At 39.1% G+C, this 19,109-nt stretch overlaps 1 protein-coding gene across 1 annotated transcript in view; it reads left to right on the forward strand.

Moving 5' to 3' along the window:
- The first annotated feature begins 10,553 nt into the window (after nt 1-10,553).
- Nucleotides 10,554-19,109, forward strand: part of ITPRID1 (ITPR interacting domain containing 1) — a 91,081-nt gene continuing 82,525 nt past the window's right edge. Inside the window, 3 exon segments of the mRNA XM_045564308.1 lie at nt 10,554-10,737; nt 11,988-12,036; nt 12,364-12,407. Coding sequence (XP_045420264.1) covers nt 10,581-10,737; nt 11,988-12,036; nt 12,364-12,407 — 250 coding nt within the window. The 5' untranslated portion in view covers nt 10,554-10,580.

A 19,109-nucleotide genomic window follows, 5' to 3' on the forward strand; every position in this document is an offset into this window, starting at 1 on the left:
ATGATGGAAATGTTCCAATCTACACTGTGCAAAATAGTAGCCACTTGCCATGTGTACCTACTGAGTACATATGCAGCTAGTGCAACTGAGGAACTAAATGTTTAATTTTATTTAATATTAAATAACTTAAATTTAAATAGCTATATGTGGGTAATGGCTACTTTGTTGACAGAACAGTTCTAGAGATTACAATATGTGCCTAACTTATCAGAATCTATTTTTGAGATATACTATTTCACAATATAACAACCTTACAACAGTATACTTCCAAATATTACTTCCTTAACTTTTGTGCTCTTGTTTTCATATATTTTGACTGTACAGATGTATAAATCCCGTAACACCTTGCAAATATTTTCTCTTTAATCAATCCTTAGTCTTTTAAAAATATTTAAATAGGTTTTTTTTTGTTTTTTTTTTTTTTTTTTTTTTGAGGCAAGGTCTCACACTGTCACCCTGGCTGGAGTGCAGTGGCACAATCATAGCTCACTGTAGCCTCAAACTCTTGATCAGCCTCTGGAGTAATAGATAGGACTATAGGCACGCAACACCATGCTTTCCTAACTTCTCTTCCTTCCTTTCTTCCTTTCTTTTTTTCTTTCTTTCATAGAGATGGGGTCTCACTATGTTCCTCAGGCTGGTCTTGAACTCCTGGCCTTAAGTGATCCTCCTGTCTTGGCCTCCCAAACTGCTGGGATTACAGGCATGAGCTCCCACACCCAGCTTTGAATATATTTTTATCTATCAGTGGGATTACAAGTAGACAGACTATGTAGATATGTAATTGATATATTATATAATATATATGTATATATACTTATACATGCATTTGTGTGTATGGGCATACACACAAACACACATACACATACAAACTCACATAAAATATTCCTATACATAATAGGAATAACTGTTAGGTCCTTTATCAAGTTTTTACCTTTCCAAGTCTTATTTATTTTTTCCTGTTGAAACAGTTTTCTAACTGGAATAATTTCTCTTCAACCCAAAGATCTTCTCTGATCATTTTTTTGTAGTAGGGTCTTCTGAAGATGAATTCTTGCAGCTTTTTTTTATATCTGAAATATTTTATTTATCCTTAATTTTTGAAGAATATTTTAACTGGCTATAAACCTATAGATTCACATTGGTTTTTGGTTGCTTTAATTTCAGAAAGGTAAATTTGTCTTTCAATTATCTTTTAGTCTCTTTTACTGCTGATAAGAAATCAAGGATCATTCTTATTGTTCTTCCTTTCTGTGTAATATGTCTTTTTCCTTTAGATGTCTTTAATATTTTTCTCTTTATCTTCAGTGTTCAGGAATTTATGTACAGTGTGCCTCTGTGTAGTTTGCTTAGGATTTACTGAGCTTCCTGGAACTGTAGGTTAATGTCTTTCTTCAATTTTGGAAAATACCAAACCTTATGTTATGAAATATGTCTTCTTTCCTATTCTGTCTCTCTTCTCCTTCTGGGACTTCAATGACAGTTGCAGAAGATCATTTGATATTTTCCCATAGACCTTGGGTCTTACGTTCCATTTTTAAAATTGTTTGTTCTCCTTGTGTTTCAGTTTCGATAATTTCTACTGACCAATCTTCAAGTTCACTTATTTTCTCCTCTGCTGTGTTCAGTCTGCTGTGCTACTTATCATAAGACTTCTTCATTTCTGGTACCATTTTTTTCCCATTTCTAGCATTCCACTTGTGTCTTTTTTTTTTTCACATTTTTCATCTTCCTGTTGGAATTGCCCATCTATTCTCATATTCCCCATATTTTCCACTAGATTCTTTAATATTATCTCTGTGTTGTCACATGGTAGAGACAGAGAGCTCTCTGGTGTCTTTTCTTATAAGAACACTAACCCTATTGGGTCAGGGACCCACCCTTATGACTTTGTTTAACTTTACTTCTGCAAAGGGCCTATTTCCAAATACAGCCATGTTGGCGGTTAAGGCTTCAATGTATTAATGTGGGGAGAGCACACAATTGAGTCCATAGTATTACATGTATCAAGAGTTTGTTCTTTTCTATTGCTGAATAGTATTCCAAGACATGAGTGTACCAGTCTGTTGAACCATTCACCCCAGGATTGTTTAACCTCAGTTTTTTGCTATTATGAATAAAGCCGCTACAATCATTTATAGTACATATATATGTGTGTGTACTATATAATCATTTATGTACACAATTTTATATGGATATTAACTGTCATTTCTCCATAATAAATGCCCAAGAATGCAAATCTGGGTCACATGATAGTTGTATATTTGGTTTTATTTAAAAACTTCTGTGCTGTTTCTCAACTCCCAGAGTCCCTAGGCAGCCCACCTTTTTCTTTCAAACTTTCAGAGACATCCTGTACATGGTTTTTGTGTATGTTGATGGTTTTTTAATTTTAGGGGAAGGACTTGGAAAGAATCGGGCTACTCTATTTTGGTGGAACTGGAAGTGCTTCTAATTATTTTTTGAAATGGTTTGTTTGAGTACCAATTTGCTCTCACCTCACTAATGCTTGCTACTATTATTCCTCATAATTTTTTATCGGCCATGGGTTTTTTTGTGCATGTTTTTAATCACAAGTCAAGCTAGGTACTTTTTAAAATAAGTTTGTTAGTCATCTGGACTTCTGTGTATCACCCATTTATATGTTTTGCCTCTTTCCTAATTGATTTTATTTTTTATACTTTATATAACTTATTGACATTTGCTTTTCTTGTCACTTACATACAGCGTTTTTGTTATTCAGAAGCCTTCATATTTTGATACAGCCAAATTGAACTTTTTGAATTTTTATCTTGATTAAGAAGGACTTTTCTACTCTAAGTTGTTAACATACTCTCATAGTTTCTTATAGTTTCTTATTGTTTTCAAGTTTACCTTACTATTTCACTTTATGAGTAACTTCCAGTGCATCTGTGCCTGACATGATAGAGACTACAAAGAAAAGTAAGTCACAATTCCCACCTATTGAGAGGACAGAGTCCAGGGTTAGAAGTAATCGTTCATTCATTTTAGAGTTATTGCTGATCACCTATTATTATCCATGTTCTGGGCTAAGTACCACAAATACAGAAGTGAATACATCGTGGTCTTTGTCTTCAAGGAGTTCATTTAGTCAATGGCAAAAGCAAGAGTGTAAAGGAACCTTTCAACTTGAGTGTGAAGAGGCTACAATAAGGAGCTGCACAGAAGTAGGTTAGGGTGGGGACGGGGAGTGATAAGGAGAGAAGGTTCTACAGATTAAGTTCTATTTGAGCTCACAGCAGGATCCAGTGAAGAGAAGGCCAGTGCTGGTAGAAGGATCTGTGTCCAGTGGGATCAGAGAGGAAAAGGTGTTTGGGAACAAGTTATTCTGTGCATCCAGAATATGGTGTGCACGAGGGCGCTTGGACAGCAGTGATGTTGGAATCAGAAATGAGAGCTAGATCACAGATGCCCCCTCATCCTTTCATTTCCCCTCTCCAGGATGAGGCAAAGCAAAAGTTGGGAAGACAATGGTAAAACTTGTGGGGAAACAGGGGAGTCACTGAGAAAGAAATATCTCTTTAAAGGTGGAAAAGGACTGGCATAGGACTAAGAAGCAGATGGATAAGTTGATCCAACTTTACCTGCCTTGATGCTGTTTCAATTTTCCAGGAAACAATATATATGGTCCTTGAATTAATAATCATTTGGTTATTTTCATCAGCAAAAGATGAAAACTCCAACTCCAAGAAGATTGACTTTGGCTTCCAGCTCGGGCACAACTACCTTGTCTTTAAATCCAGCTTGCTCCTAAATGGCAAGAGTGAGCACCCTTCACATATTTCATGGTGGGAGGAAGCCACCCACAGAACAAGTCATCACAGACTGCTTGTTCCTCCCAGCAGAGTGTTGACAGAACACTCTATTCCCCAGGATCTGCCTCTACTTTACTGAATCATTTGGAAATCTTTACAAGTGTTTGTGGGACTTTGATACTTGGATAGGGAGGGAGAGCAGAAGGATATTCCTGGCTTGACTTTGTTGCTTAAGTTTTTGAGTGGTTTTCCAAACCTTTGAGTCATAGCAACAGTGTTTTATTACTCTTATTTTTATAATTTTGATGAACATAACTTCTAAATGATTTTAAAATATGAGCTCCAATGGTCAAATATTAAACAGAATAATGAATTTATGCAATTATCTCATCCCATCCAGTTCTCTCATATTATGCAAAAGGAAATCGTAGTCCAAGAGAACTTGAAACTACATGCCCGATGTCATACAGCCAATTGATAAGTATTTGTTGATTGATTAAAAATAAATTGCTTTTTTGTTTTTCTGGTGATGGATTAAGATCTTTCATCTGCTTGTTAGCTGTTGGGAGGAATATAAGAGAAAGTAAAAGAAGGTATTTACTCAGATAGCTTTTGTAGAAGTGACGGAAGAAACAGATGTCAAATGATTACCCAGAAAATTTTGCTTTAAAATGGAGGAAGATTGTGTGTGTGCACATGTGAGTACGTTTCTGTGTGTATATAAACTCATCATTTTTTCTAATGTAGACCTACAATGCATTATTTTCTGATGCTGTGTACGTAATCCTGGCAAGTGTGTAGTAGCTGCACTTTCTGATAAGTTGTTTAACTGCTAAATAACAAACCATCCTTAATTATTTCATGATGAGATTGGCTTTGATATTCTTCCATTCCTTGCTGGTAGTAATTTAAATAGTCATTCATTCAACAAACACATCAAGTACCTTTTCCATGTACTTATGATATGGGAGCTAAGATCTCTGTCCTGAACAAGACTCCGGGGTTAAACACCATGTAACACAGACTTGTAAGACAATGTGAAAATGCCTTAATAGTGATTAACACCAAACTGTGGATTATACAGGAACCTTTAAAGCCACACTCATGTAGGGAGAGCATGTGGATAGAAGGGCTAAGAAGGGGCTAGGACTGAGGCATAGAACACTCAAACTTTAGAGACCAGGAAGGAGAAAACCAGCAAAAGAGCTTGGGAACAAACGCTTTGAGTGAGGTAGGAGAAAATCTTGAAGAGTGTGATATTCAAAATCAAATTAAAAGACTGTTTTCATTAAGAGGATGTGGCCAACTACATCAAATGCTGCCAAAATTCTGAAATGATATGAACTGTGAGTTGACCACTGGCATACTAGCTCTAGTGTGTTTTAAAGAGAATGGGAGGTGTGGACAGGCCTGTAAATGGGAGACTTTTGCTATGATCCAAGTGAGACTGCAAGTTCTGGTTCACATCAGGTTGATAGCAGTGGAAGTGGTTGGTCTGAGACATATTATAAAGGCTCCCATCTTTTTTTTTGTTAAATGGCTTACTGTGAGATATGAAAAGAATGGAAGGAACTCATAAGTTCTTGGCTTAAGCAATTGCCTGAATAGTGGCATTGTTTACTGAGATGAGGAACACTGAAATACAGTCAGGTGTGTGGCAGCGCCAAGTAGAAGTCAAGGAAAGAATAAAACATTCAGTGTGGCACATGATAAGTTTAAGTTGTCCATAAACATCCAAGGAGAAATGTTAAGTGAGTGGGAATGGCCTAGTCTGAAGCTCAGAAGCTGGACCAGATTTGGAAATATGAATTTGGGAATCATCATTGGTTGAATAAAAAAAAAAAAAAAACTAAAGTACGAGTTGGAGAGGAATTTGAGGAAGTCAGTGAAGGATTATTTTAAGAGCAGAGGTGATAGGGAATGTTTAAAATTGGGATTTGGATAGTGTCTCTTGCAGTGAAGTATGACCATGGGAACTGAGTAGAGAGGAAGATTGTAGAAAGTGAGCCGGGCATTGCACTGAGTGGCTGGCTCATTATCTATAATGATAATGGGATCTTCAGAAAGGTGATAGGACTATTATCCTAAAATTTTCAGTAAATGAGAGTGAATGTCCTGGATGTTGATGACTACATAGTCTGATGGCATATGCTTCAAAGGACAGGGGAAACAAGGTCTGGAAGCAGCAATGAAGAACATGGAGGAAACTTACCCCATCTCTAAGACTATGGTCCAGATTGTATGGGGGAAAATAACAGGGCCATAGCTTGAGAGATGGCAAAAGAAGCCATGTCCAGGTTTCCACTAGAGAAAGGAGATGAAGGTGCAGTCAGCAAAGAGGTTAGGATAAAGGGGGGTTGTCAGGTGACAGTGCATGAATTCCAGATAGCACAAAGGTTGGGAGAGTCCAGGAAGAGTGGAAGATTGGGCCAGGTGAGGTGATGTTTGCTGCCACATGAGTGTGGCTCACAGGCATGGTAGGATTACTCTTGTGGTCTCCCAGGGTAAGAAGAGTGAATCAGTTCTCTTAGTGTGCAAGCTTCTTAGAACTGGTCTCTTATCTGTGGAGGCGAAGTGAGTTGTATTAAGGCTCATGGTAATCATCTTCTTGAGAGCATAGAGGGCCCTGGAGCCTTCCTTTATAAACTTCTATGACTGGTGTCACACGTGGAAAAGGGGTAGGTCTCACTGGAGTACGTACATCGATGTAGACTTCTCTTGAATACTGCCATAGGGGGAGTCACTGTGCATGGAAGATGGTGGACACTATTTGAGATCTTAGGAAGCTTGAACAGAGGCTGTGATAACTAGGATTCATGGATGAGCTATGAAGATGGTGTTAGAGATGCCTTTTGGACCCAGAATTCCTGTTCCAGAATGGGCTACTTTCCCATTACAAAGTTCTCTTCTTGGCCACAAGGTTTATTCAGAAGGGTGGCCAAGGCTAGACTACAGCCTGTAATTATAACCTTGAAATTAAGTCTATAGTTGAAGGAATTTAGTGACTCTGATAAGCACCTCTAACTAGTCCCAGGGAAATCTGCATTCTCATGGTTGCAGAAATATTCTATTCTCACTCTCCCAAATATATCTACTTCCCACTTATCCAAATCAGGTAATCTCAAGGTAACACAGGTTAGCCACGAATTATTCAAATGTTTTCTATGAGAAAAATGATTGCATTGATAGGTGATTCCTCTTTACTTGATCATTCTTGGCAGAATATTGACAAGAGGTGACACACAGAAAGAAAAAGAAAGAAAACTGACCAATATGGGTGTTGGTTGTTCTGTATATATTTTTCATTAAATTTTCCTAACAACCCCATGAAGTGGTTATTTCATATGCATTACAGAGATGAGGAAATAGGTTATCAGAGAAGTTCGAAATTTTCCCTAAGATGTCAGAAAGCAGCAGAACTGAGATTAAAATCCAGAGTTATCTGACCTGAAAGCACCTGCTCTTTTTAGCCACGTAAGAACAAAGAATGCCAGCTAAGCCATTTGGGTGTTCCTTTCTCAAGACTATAAGCAACTTCCCACATTAGTGAAAGTTCTACATACTTGTAAGGATTAATGACAGCAGAGTAATCAGAATAGAAAAGATCTGAAGAGAGAGAAGGTACTGAGTCCCTCAGGCACAGGGTACAACATGATTCAGAATGAGGATGCCGTTTTGGGCCAAGTCGGTTGGCAAGAACTGGGTTCCAAATGGTCCTGGAAATGGAGGGGTTAACTAGAGGAGTCCGCACTTATGTGCCATAACTTCTGCCCTGTCTCCACTGGGCAATTCAGGGCTGCCACCTGATCTGTGTCCCTTTCCAAAGGGTTGCTCTGGGGGTCAAGAGAGTAGATGCCAAAGGAAGGTCATTCAAGCATCAGAAAATCCATTTCCAGAAGCAGATTTGTTTACTAACTGGGAAGGCATCCACTAAAACAGAGGGAACAAAAGAGTTTTTCTTTACAAACCGGTCCCTGACCCTTGCCTTTAGCAAAGGTTCCCACTTTCTTTGGCAGGCTTTTTCCTGCTCTATGGCCAAGTACAACAGAGCTGGCAGAGTGCATATCCTCACTGGCTGTGTAAGGCTGGCAGCTAAGGTCAAACACGCCATTATAGAATGGAAGTTTGAGGACATGCAAATAAAGCAGCACTTTTATCTAAAAATTTAACCATTTTTCCAGCATTATATTTGAAAAAGCAGTAGCTAGGTTAAAATTTGACATTTTGGTACAGAAGCAGCCATTTGAGTACTGTCAGCTGCTTGGTAGCTCTTGTCCCCTCTACAATGAAAGCCTCCCATATTAAATGGAAACTTGTTCTCAGCTGAGATCAGTGAAAGAGTGAGATTATTCTGGGAATCTTCTTTTTCTGTAATACATTATTTTTTTTCTTCAAATCTTTTGATCCTTTATTAAGTCTGATATTTCCTGGATGTTGTTGAGCATAATTTTGGAGTTTGTCTCCTTGTGAAATTTTGCACTGTCAAAGTTGATGCTCTGATTGTCATCATGCTCACAAGACGTAAGGCACTGCCAGAGAGAATTTATTTTTTTTTAACTTGGAAGACCCCAAGCCTATGTGAAATTAAATAACTAAAATTTCAGTGCCATTCCTAAAGGTTATTTTGTCTAGTGTTATAAATCTTAGTATACCAAACAATTCTATAAATGTTAGAAGTATAATCTAATCTGTATTATTTTTGTCTTATGTTATTACTGGAATTTTTATAATTTGCTACTAAAGGATATTCCTAAAGTTAACTGGCTAAAATGCTGTTAATATACATATTAATTGTCTACATTTTGCCCTAATTTTTAGCAAATTAAAATTTCTTAATTTTTGCTTTTTTAACATAAAATTAACAGTGATCACAATTGTCATTAATTTTTGCAGTGATTTAAATGGCAACAATAAATGTATATTTCTACTTCAACTCAATGATAGAATTTGAATATAAAAAGCATATAAGGAAACCGTTACTACCAGTTTCATTTAGAATGCTTACCTATACTTGAAAGAAAATATTTACATGCCTATAATAAATCTGAATGGTTTGCCTTTTTGTAATGCTGGTTAGAAATGATGATTTACATGTTATGTGATCGGTGATTATGCATAAGTTTCGGGATGCTAAAAATGATGCTGAAGTGTTTGGCTATTTGTCCATTTCTCTAAACTTGAAGAATAAACTAATACAAATTCAAGCATAGGCCATGGAAAGAATTTAGTCAAAAAGTATTGGTGTGAACTTTGCCTTAGCTATTTTAGTTTTATACATGTTGATTTAACACCTACTATGGGCCCCAAATTTAGTCGAATACTAGAGACACAGAAATGAGTAAGAGGATGGGTTTTGTTCTCTAGGTGCTCATAGTTTGGGGAGATTGAACAATTTCCACAGCTGCTCTAAAATTCTGCATCCTGATTTCACTCTGCAAGTTTCACAGGATGTTAATAAAGGTCAAATGAGATAATGGGTGCAACCAATACTTCCTGTGCCAGTTGCATAATGTATTCATTTATATTCTAATTGCCCCAGACACTCCGTAGGGTAGATAGTATAATACATTCATGGGAACATGTTTCGAGTCCAGTGCCTAAGTTTGAATCCTGGACAGGTGTATGGCTTTGGGCATGCAACTTAATCCTTCTGTTCTTCAATTTATTGTAAAATTGTAATAATTACATTACTTCCTTCATTGACAATTAGATATATAGAATTCAGCATAGAAACTAGTACATAATAATTAGTCCACAAGGTTAATGGTTATTAAAATTCAATACAGTGTATCCCCAGTTTAAAAATAAGGGAATGCAGAGAGGTTCTATAGTTGTCACAAGGCCACACAATAAGTTGCCGAGATAGTACTATGCCAGGTTGATCTGTTGCCAAAGCCCTCATTTCCCCCCAACATTTTGGGTCTCTGAAAATAATTTTATAGGTAAAAACTGTTGGATAAGCTGGGCACAGTGGCTCACGCAGGTAATCCTAGCACTTTGGGAAGCCAAGGCAGGAGGATCGCTTGAGGTTAGGAGTTAGAGACCAGCCTGAGCAAGAGCGAGATCCTGTCTCTACTAAAAATTAAAAAATTAGCCAGGCATGGTGGTGTGTGCCTGTATTCCCAGCTACTCAGGAAGCTGAGGCAGGAGAATTGCTTGAGTGCAGAAGTTTGAGGTTGCTGTGAGCTAGGCTGATGTGAGGGCACTCTAGCACAGGTGACAGAGCGAGACTGTGTCTCGAAAGAAAGAAAGAAAGAAAGAGAGAGAGAGAAAGAGAAGAAAAGAAAGAAAGAAAGAAAGAAAGAAAGAAAGAAAGAAAGAAAGAAAGAAAGAAAGAAAGAAAGAAAGAAAGAAAGAAAGAAAGAAAGAAAGAAAGAAAGAAAGAAAGAAAGAAAGAAAGAAAGAAAGAAAGAAAGAAAGAAAGAAAGAAAGAAACTGTTGGATAAATTTGAAGGATATTTACTGGGTATATCATTAAGTCCAATTTCTTTGCTCTCCATCCACATCTCAGACCACTAAAGTGAATCTCCCAGAGTGTGGATGTGGCCTGGTGACTGGTAAGGCCAAATTAGTCCCTGGTCTCCAGCTGCCCCGCCATCGGGAGGGAACCATTGCCCTGAACTGAGACAGGGAGCTCAGCTCAGGTGGGTGAGCCAGGCTCAGGTAAGACTGTGAAGCTGCATCACTCGCTGGACCATGAGCATTCTGGCCTTCTCCCACTTACTGAGCCAAGTCCCAAAGCTGAGCTCATTGTTTCTCATTTGTTTGTGTGTTTAAGTCAGTTTGCAGAATTATTCTCTTACGATGGCAGAGAAGTCACAAGGATCTGACAACCCTCCAGAAAGCCAGGAAAAGAGCAAGAGAAAGACCCTGAGGTGCACCAAAACAGCGTGGGCTCCTCTGGATGAGCAGCTGCCCCCTGGCTCTGAGGAAAGCCAGGGCCTCCCCATCCCCATGCTGGGTGAGAAGGGCCGTCGGGGCTATTTGAAAATGTCTTACCGTGGGTGGTGAGGGATGCAGGGGCATTTGGCTGGGGGAAGATGATTTTGGAACAAGGACTTAGCTCTGAATATACCAGCGTTCCTGGCATGATGCTGGAAACATCTATGAAATGGGCACTTCTGACTTCCCCTGCAGACAGTCAGAACACAGACCTTCTCAACAGAAGTAGACCAACATGCCCTCCTCATATGTCTCCAGGACTTTGAAGCTATGTGGGGCCCCATGCTGGAGGCATGAGGCTTCTCAGGACATTTTATTAAAAGATTCTTATTTGTTGGGTCCTGCTCAAGGCACTGATAATAATTTTAACCATTTAAAGAGTATTAAGTAAGAAAATCCTTTCCCCCACCCCATCATGTGACTCTTGGATGGTTTTTCTTCTTTGTCCATCACCCAGTTCATTCCATCCCTTCAGGGCAGGTCAACTGAACAATAATAAGCACCTCCCACATCCACCTGGCTGTTTTGGGTTCCCCTGACAGCTTGTGAGGGCAATAATTCAGGTACTTTGCAGTTTGGTAGGATAAAGTCAAAGAAAATCAGCCCAGCGTACATGGTAGCCAATCAGAATGGAAACCAATATTTAACAGGAAATGCTGCCTTTCTCCCCTCTGCTTTTTGCCTGTTGCCTATTTGCTGAGCCAGAGACAAAGATCCACCTTAAAAGACTGGTGCCTTTTTAACACAGGGTGCCTTTGGCAATCTGGGACTCTAGTGCAATTTGTCCCTGGAATGAATGCAAATTTGGTTTCTAACCTGGCAGAGAACTCCTTGCAAATAAACATCACTGGCTGGCTGCCTTAGGTAAATGTCGTGATTCAATAAGGAGAGGCTCTGTGGTGATTTATATCCAACAAGAGAAACACAAAAGTTTCATATGCTTTTTCGCCCTTTGTATTCACACCAGGTAATCTAAAAATTATTCTAACATCTCTTGCTCTTCAGTGTTTCATTTTTCTTCTCTTTCACATTTCTTTCTCTTTTTTAAAAAGTTACAGTCTTTTTACAAGTTTACACTTCATTCTCAGGAAAGGCTGATCATGGAAAACAGGAGGTTTTGCCTTCAGGGGAAAAAAATGAATATTTTTATGGGAACATGTGACTAAATATGTAGGAAATGGAGCTATTGAGTGGTGGTTGAATAATAGGATAGAGTCATTTTAGCTAGTCGTGCTTTGACTTACTGATCTGTTTCTTTCTTATTTGTAGAAGAATCCAAACACGAAAGTATTCAGCAGTGGCTGGACTCTGGATTCTTGTAAGTGTTTCTTTGTGCCTTGTACATTCTCTTTCAATGATCCATAAAAACAACGTGGGTAACCCTGCCTGGACGAGGTGGGAGGTGCAGGGATTTTCATTTTAATTGGGCACTTGAAGAATTATCCTATTATTGCAAAAGCTAAGTATCAGTTTAAAAGGGAAAAATAGGATACTACTTTAGTCCCTGACTGTTCATTGGCTTCCAAAAATCCCTTCTTAATAAAACTTAATTCTGCATTTGCTCTCATTGGTTTCATTAAAAAGCAATTTAGTAGAATTTATTTATGCACATTGTTTGACTCACAATACTTTTGTTTCTTTATAGTGTCTCTGTAAATGAAAACTTTCAGCAAGTCATTGACCACTCTGGTAAGACAAGAGAACCCAGAAGCAGTTATGCTTTGTGGTGCTGTGTAGGAGATACATTAAAATGTCTGTGTGAATAAATCTGCTTAAAATGAGAATTATCAGAGGCTCCTAGAAATGTATAGACCTCAAAAACCATGCATCTTAATCCCTTTGTTTGATGTATAAGAATGAGACTCAGAAATGATAGGTGTTTTTGCCATATCACCAGACAGCTCAGACTGTAGCAGAAAACTCGCTGGGCTATAAAGACATTTGCAAGAATGTAATTATAGCAATGGAATTGTTTAATTTTTCCTCATACTGTATTGTACTTTTGTTGCTAAATCTAGTTTCTTTCTATTCTTTAACCTCAAAATTACACTCACATCCTCCCTTTCTAATGATGCATTTGTTCTCGAGAAGAACAAATGCCTGAATTCTAAAGCAAACAATACAAGTATTTCTGAGGCAGAAAATGTGCTGCACTTGTTTTACTGAGATTTGATAAGAACACTATAAAAAGAAAAAGAAATTTAATTACAAGTCTCACAATTCCAATCTTCATTAAACAAAATTCTGTATTTTATAGAATCTAAGACTCCTCAATTATAAAATGCACTCATATTTTAAGTACCACTCAGATAGAAAAAACTACACCAAACCTGGCAATCATAAATAAAAAGCAATATTAACTGCAAGACACATCCTTATTTCATAAATGTTAAGATGTGAAAAAAGCATGTTTTAAAATTGATGAAATGCCATATGTGTCTTAAAAAATGACATGTTAGGAGTTTAATGATTAGAGGGAAAAATTATTAGTGTAATAGTCACTTTGCTGGTTTTAATTACTTCACTTTCTTCAGTGCCATATTAAATGAAGATTGACCACTGGCTACAAACAAAATTGGGATTTCAAATTGGGATATTTTTTTCCTTTTTTAAAAACCTAGGTGTATCATTGAAATTTCCTTCTTCACCAAACTTCTTTATTATTTTTAAATTTCCACAATGTCGAAATCTCTAAAGATTTTTGCCAATAAATCAAATTTAAGTGTCTCTCTGTTCATGCTAGTTCAGATTCAGAAAAAAAACCAAGAATTTAAGAAACATAGCCAGCACTTTCTAGCCCCCTGATGTGTCCTCTTGCCCTATCGTGGCCGGAGCCTGGCACCAGTTCTGGGGCCATAAGTAACTGTACTAAAGGCTTCACTTCCCAGAAATTAAAGACAAATCATGGCCCTCTCTTCTCTGAACCAAGTCTGTGAACCACAAAGGCACAGACATGAGGTAAAGATTGGGATGGAAAAAGGACCAGCACCGTGGCTCTGAGATCAGAAACGCGCGGTTTCGGCTTGCCAGGTCCTTTATCTTCAGCAAGGCTCCTAATAATAATGGAATAGCTTCTTGCAAGTTTAATTGAGCCTTCACTTCTCCAAGGCCCTTTCTCATCGATCATATTTTAAACCCTGTAACCAGTGTGGTAGCATGGTTGCTTCTCGTTTTTATTTTCCAGGTGAAGAGTCTGGGGCAGCAGGGGTCAAGTGCTGTGATTTTTGGTCACGGCTGGTTAGAGGCAGGTGGGGAAGCCAAGAGCTGCTGGGAAGGGTGGGCGCCAGAACAGTGCGGGAAACTGGTGACCTGAAGGTCTTGGGGAGGGTGGCAGGGAGAAAAATGCGAGGAAATGAAAAAGGAACTGAAGAGGAGGAAGAAAACTAGTTACTACCGTCAAATCCTGTCAAAACTCAAAATCCCTGTAGGATGTAGAGTGGTGCATTAGTTTTCCAGGGCAGCCACAACATATTACCACAAACACGACAACTTAAAACAACAGAAACTCACTCTCTCACCCTTAGGGAGTCTGGAAGCCCAGAATCAAGGAGTCAGCAAGGCTGAGCTCCCTCTGAAGGCTCTAGGGGAAGAATCCTTCCTTGTCTCTTCCTAGCTTTGGTGGCTCCCGGAAATCGTGGGTGTTCCTTGGCTTGCAGCTGCAGCACTTGTTCTGTGGCTCTGTCTCTACATGGCGACTTCTCGTGTGTCTCTCCCTCCCCTTACAAAGACACCAGGCACTGGATCCATGACCCACCCTGATCCAATATGATCTCATCTTAACTAATTACATCTACAAAGACCCTATTTCCAAATAAGGGTAAGTGCTGAGATTCCAGGTAGAAGTGAAATTTGTAAAACACTAGTCAATTAACTCCAAGTGGGATTCATTCTGAGGCTGGTTTCCTTAGTGATCACTTCTGAGTCTTTGTACATTGAAGTAGCAACAAAATCCAAGTATCTGTCCATCCTACGGGTGATCCAGCACCCCCTGTAGGAAGCATTCTAGTGGGTCTCCAGGCCTTAGACTGGGCCCAAATAACGTGGATAGGTGAAATAAGGATTTGGTGGTCCTGGTCCTGGTTCTCTGCTGAGTCCTGTGATGGTTGAGGTGGGGCTTGGCCTTTTATGTGATTCTTTGGCTTTCATGCTCATCTGCAGGTACCTGAAGTCTCATTTTTATTCATCTGGAATCTTGTTGGTCCACTGCATCTTGCTCACCACCCTTATGCTAGGAAAAGCCCCTAACCCTTGGCACTTCAGCTTCGTCATCAGTATTACTGGGAGGGGAAAGAAATTAGTGCATATCTAGGGTGCACATGCTCAGTATACCTATATTATCTTGTTTGTGGACCAACTTTGAGGTGAATATTGCCATTATTAAATTTTATAAGGAGGAAAGTGAGGCTCATAGAGGAGGAGTAACTTGACCACAGTCTCTCAGTTAGTACAAACAGGTAAGAGAGTTGAGATTCAAACTTAGCTGTCTGGCCATAGAGCCATGTTCCCTCTCCAGAAGACTAACATAATTTACTATATATGCTGTGTATGGAAACCCTGGGAAGGAAAGCCCTGTGCTGTGGTTCAAATGTCCCCTCCAAAACTCATGTTGAAATCTAATTGCCATTGTCACAGTATTAAAAATTGGGACCTTTAAGAAGTAATTAGGTCATGAAGACTCTGCCTTCCGAATGGAATGATGCCATTAGCATAGGACTGTTAGTTATCATGAAAGTGGGTTAGTTATCGTGGCAGTGGGCTCCTGACAGAAGGAGTTTGGCCCCATTTTCTCCCTGTCCTGTGTGCTTTTGTGCCCTTCCACGTTCCACCATGGCATGAAGGCCCTTACCAGATGCAACCACTTGAACTTGAACTTCTGAGCCTCCAGAATCATGAACCAAATAAACTTCTCTTGTTTGTTAATTACCCACTCTGTGGTATTGTGCCATAGTAGCAGAAAATGGTCTGAGACATGCGGTATCAGCATCCCTGTTGGAAAAGTCAAAGCATGAACAGTGTGGGTGAGTCCCTGGCGTTTCCCTCTCCAGGTCTTCTGACTCCTGTACACTAACCCTCTGGGACCACAATGGTCCTCTAGAGTTTAAATTTTTTCATGTGTGACAACACTAATTTTTTTTATGTCAATCAGGTGCCTATGGAAATGCAAAATGGCCACACCTGGATCTTAAAATAAAAAAGATACATTAAGCTGGTCAAAGGGTGCACATTTGCAGTTATAAAATGAATAAGTTCTGGAGACCTCAAGCACAGCATGGTGACTATAGGTAATAATACTGTATTGTATACTTGAAATTGGTGAACAGAGTAGATCTTAAGTATTCTTACCTCAAAAAAAAAAGGGCAACTATGTGAGGCGATTGATGTACTAATTAGCTGGATTGTGATAATCAGTATATCTTGAAGATATATATAACTTTTTATTTGTCAATTATACCTCAGGAAAGCTGAAAAAAGTCAAATAATTCATCTGGAAAATCAGAATGAATCATTCTCCCTCCAGTTCAGAAATTTTAAATTATAAGAACATAAATTCTTAAAAAATTGATATGACTGAGAAATTAATGCTTAATAATTGGAAAGTTCTCAGGTGGTTATGTCTTTCTGAGGCTTCACTAGGTTTCTTATCTTTATACATTTCTGATATCCATACATTTCAGACTTAAAAGTCTTACTAGAATTATATAATTAGTAATTGTCATTTATCAAGTGCTTATAACATATGCAAAAACTGTTGCCAAGCACTCTTCAAACAAAACAGCAGGATGATTAACCTTATTATATACTGAGGAAATAGATACTCAGAAAGGTTACAAAATTTGGCTAAAACCACACAGCTAATAAGAGATGGAGACATGATTTGAATTCAAGTCTGTCTGATTTCAAAGTTCATGCTCTTTCCACCAAAAATTGGTATGTCTCCAATGACTGCATGCTGGTGTAAATTAGCTGCTGTTAATTCTACCTCTAACTTTTCCTTCCTTTTGTGAGCCAATTTTGAGTGGCAGAAAAGGATGCTTCCTAAATTTAAGATTTCTGTGTTGATACGTACTCCAAAACTTATTCTATTTAAACCTAGAGGCACATAGAGTAGATTTCAGTTCAAAGAAAAATTAAGTAAAAGTATTAATAGTTGTAAAAGGGAGAAATAGGTACAAAATTATCCTGAAATTAACCTATAAATAACTCCTATAATTGGAACTTGGCTCAGGGTTCACCAGTCTGTGGGTATCAATTAGGTTACAATAAAATTGGTACCCCAGTTTTGATGGATTATTGGCCTCATCTTGGTGACAGAGCAAAATATCTGCCATAAGTATTTCTGAGAGTCATTAGATCCCTCATCTGATTTCATAAATGAGTCCCCTTCTACTCTCACCGCTACTACTCCAATAGACTCCTCTTGGCATCACCACACAGACAAGTCGTCTCAACACTTCCCGAGCATGTTCTTCTGCTCCTCGGGGCACCACCATCATGGCCTTTGAGCTTTTATGGTGCTCTGTTTCTCACAGAATTTGTAGAAGCACTCATTTCCATTATACTGCAAGACTCTATCACCTGAGGATTTAGGCAGCATTACTATAGTAGTACTTTGTGTTACATAAAACCCATGACAGAAATTATCTTTCAGCTTCATCCTGCAACCTATATCTCTCCTTGAGCCTTAGATTTAGGCTGGATACTGGAGAACAAACATGATATCAACTCTATTCCCTTGCCCACAGGCACACAAAACTTCTGACAGATCCCCTTTTATTCCATTCTTCACTATTTAGAAAATATGCTTTGAGGGCCTCCTACAATTTAGGCTCTCCTTAGGAATGGGGACACTGAAGAAAACAGGTGCAACAATGATAGAGACAATGAACAAACAAATAAATATGTAATGTGCCAGGAGAACAGCTAATCAGGGAAGGCATCTCAAATAAGGTTACCTGGAAGAAGTAAAGGAGTGGGATATTTGCTATCTGGGGATGAGCTGTTTCAGGCAAATGAGACAGCGTGTGCAAAGGCCATGGGACAAGAGCATGCCCTCTGTATTCCAGGCATAGCAAGGCAGCCTGAATGGTCGCAGTTAAGTGACCAAGGATGAGAGTAGAGGGTTAGAGGTTAAAAAATTACCCAGAAACCAAATAATTTAGGGATATATATATACATATATATATATACCTGTAAGCATTTGGGCTTTTACTCAGTGTGAGAAGTGAATCCTTTAAAGTGTTTTATACAAAGAAGCGGTATTATCTTGGTTCTTTTTAACACAATAACTCCGGCTGATATGTGAAGAATAGACTGTGGGAGTGGGAAGATGAAGAGGGTAGAAGCTGAGAGTCCAGTTAGAAGGCTGGAGAAATCAGACAAAAGAGGATGGTCTAAATAGTGTCAGATCAGAGTAGCAGCAGTTGTTGCCGAGGGAAGTGTTGGATTCTGGGTATGTTTGAAACATAGACATTACAGGATACACTTGTGGATTGGATGTGGGATATGAAAGAGAGAAGTCAAAGATGACCTCAACAAATTTTTCCCAAGCATCCGGGAGGATGGGTGGCCATTTACTGGGATGGGAAAAACAATAGAAAGATTGAGCTTGGGGTAAGAGATGGGAAATTCAATTTTAAGTATGCTATGGTCTAAATGCTTAATAGATAGCAAAGGAGATACTATTGAATACAGAGTTATAAATACACATCTATAGTTGAGGGGAAAGTCTAGGAATAGAGATATACATTTGGGACCAGTTGGCACGTAAATGTTGTTTAAAGCCAGAAGACCAGGCAAGTGAGTCCAAACAAAGAAGAGGCCAGGAAGATCTGAAGACCAGCAGAGAAGAAGAAGGGGTAGGTCGTGAGGTAAAAAGAGAGCCAAGAGAGAATTATCTGGAAGGCCAGGAAGTCAGTGTACTGAGAAGGACGTGGTCAGTCTCGCCAGCTGTAGTTGAGGGGTGCATATGAGAAGGAATGATAGCTGGCCACCGGCTTTGGCAGGGGAGGCCAATGGTGACCTTGAGAAGAGCTATTTCAGAGGAATGGCGGGGGAGGTCCTGATTGTGCAGCTTTTAAGATGGAATGGGAGTAGAGGACACGGAAACACAAAACTACTTTGAGAAGTTGTGAGGTGAAAGGGAGCAGCTAATTGAAATGACAGCCACAAGAAAGGGGGAGATAAAAGAGGATTTTCTCTTCAGGAGATGAGGGCTGTTGCAGCAAGGTGTGCAGGCTTCTGGCAGTGGTCGGTGGCTGAGATGTACTGAGGTGTGTGGTGCCTTCCCTGGCATTCCCAGAGCTGTGGGCAGAGCCTGACATCTGTGGGACTTCTCCTCTTGGGGCTTTGACACCTCTTCCAATGAAACATTGCTTGCCCAGACTTATTTGC

This window comes from Lemur catta, chromosome 11 (assembly GCF_020740605.2).
Source record: "Lemur catta isolate mLemCat1 chromosome 11, mLemCat1.pri, whole genome shotgun sequence".
NCBI classification, from domain to species: domain Eukaryota; kingdom Metazoa; phylum Chordata; class Mammalia; order Primates; family Lemuridae; genus Lemur; species Lemur catta.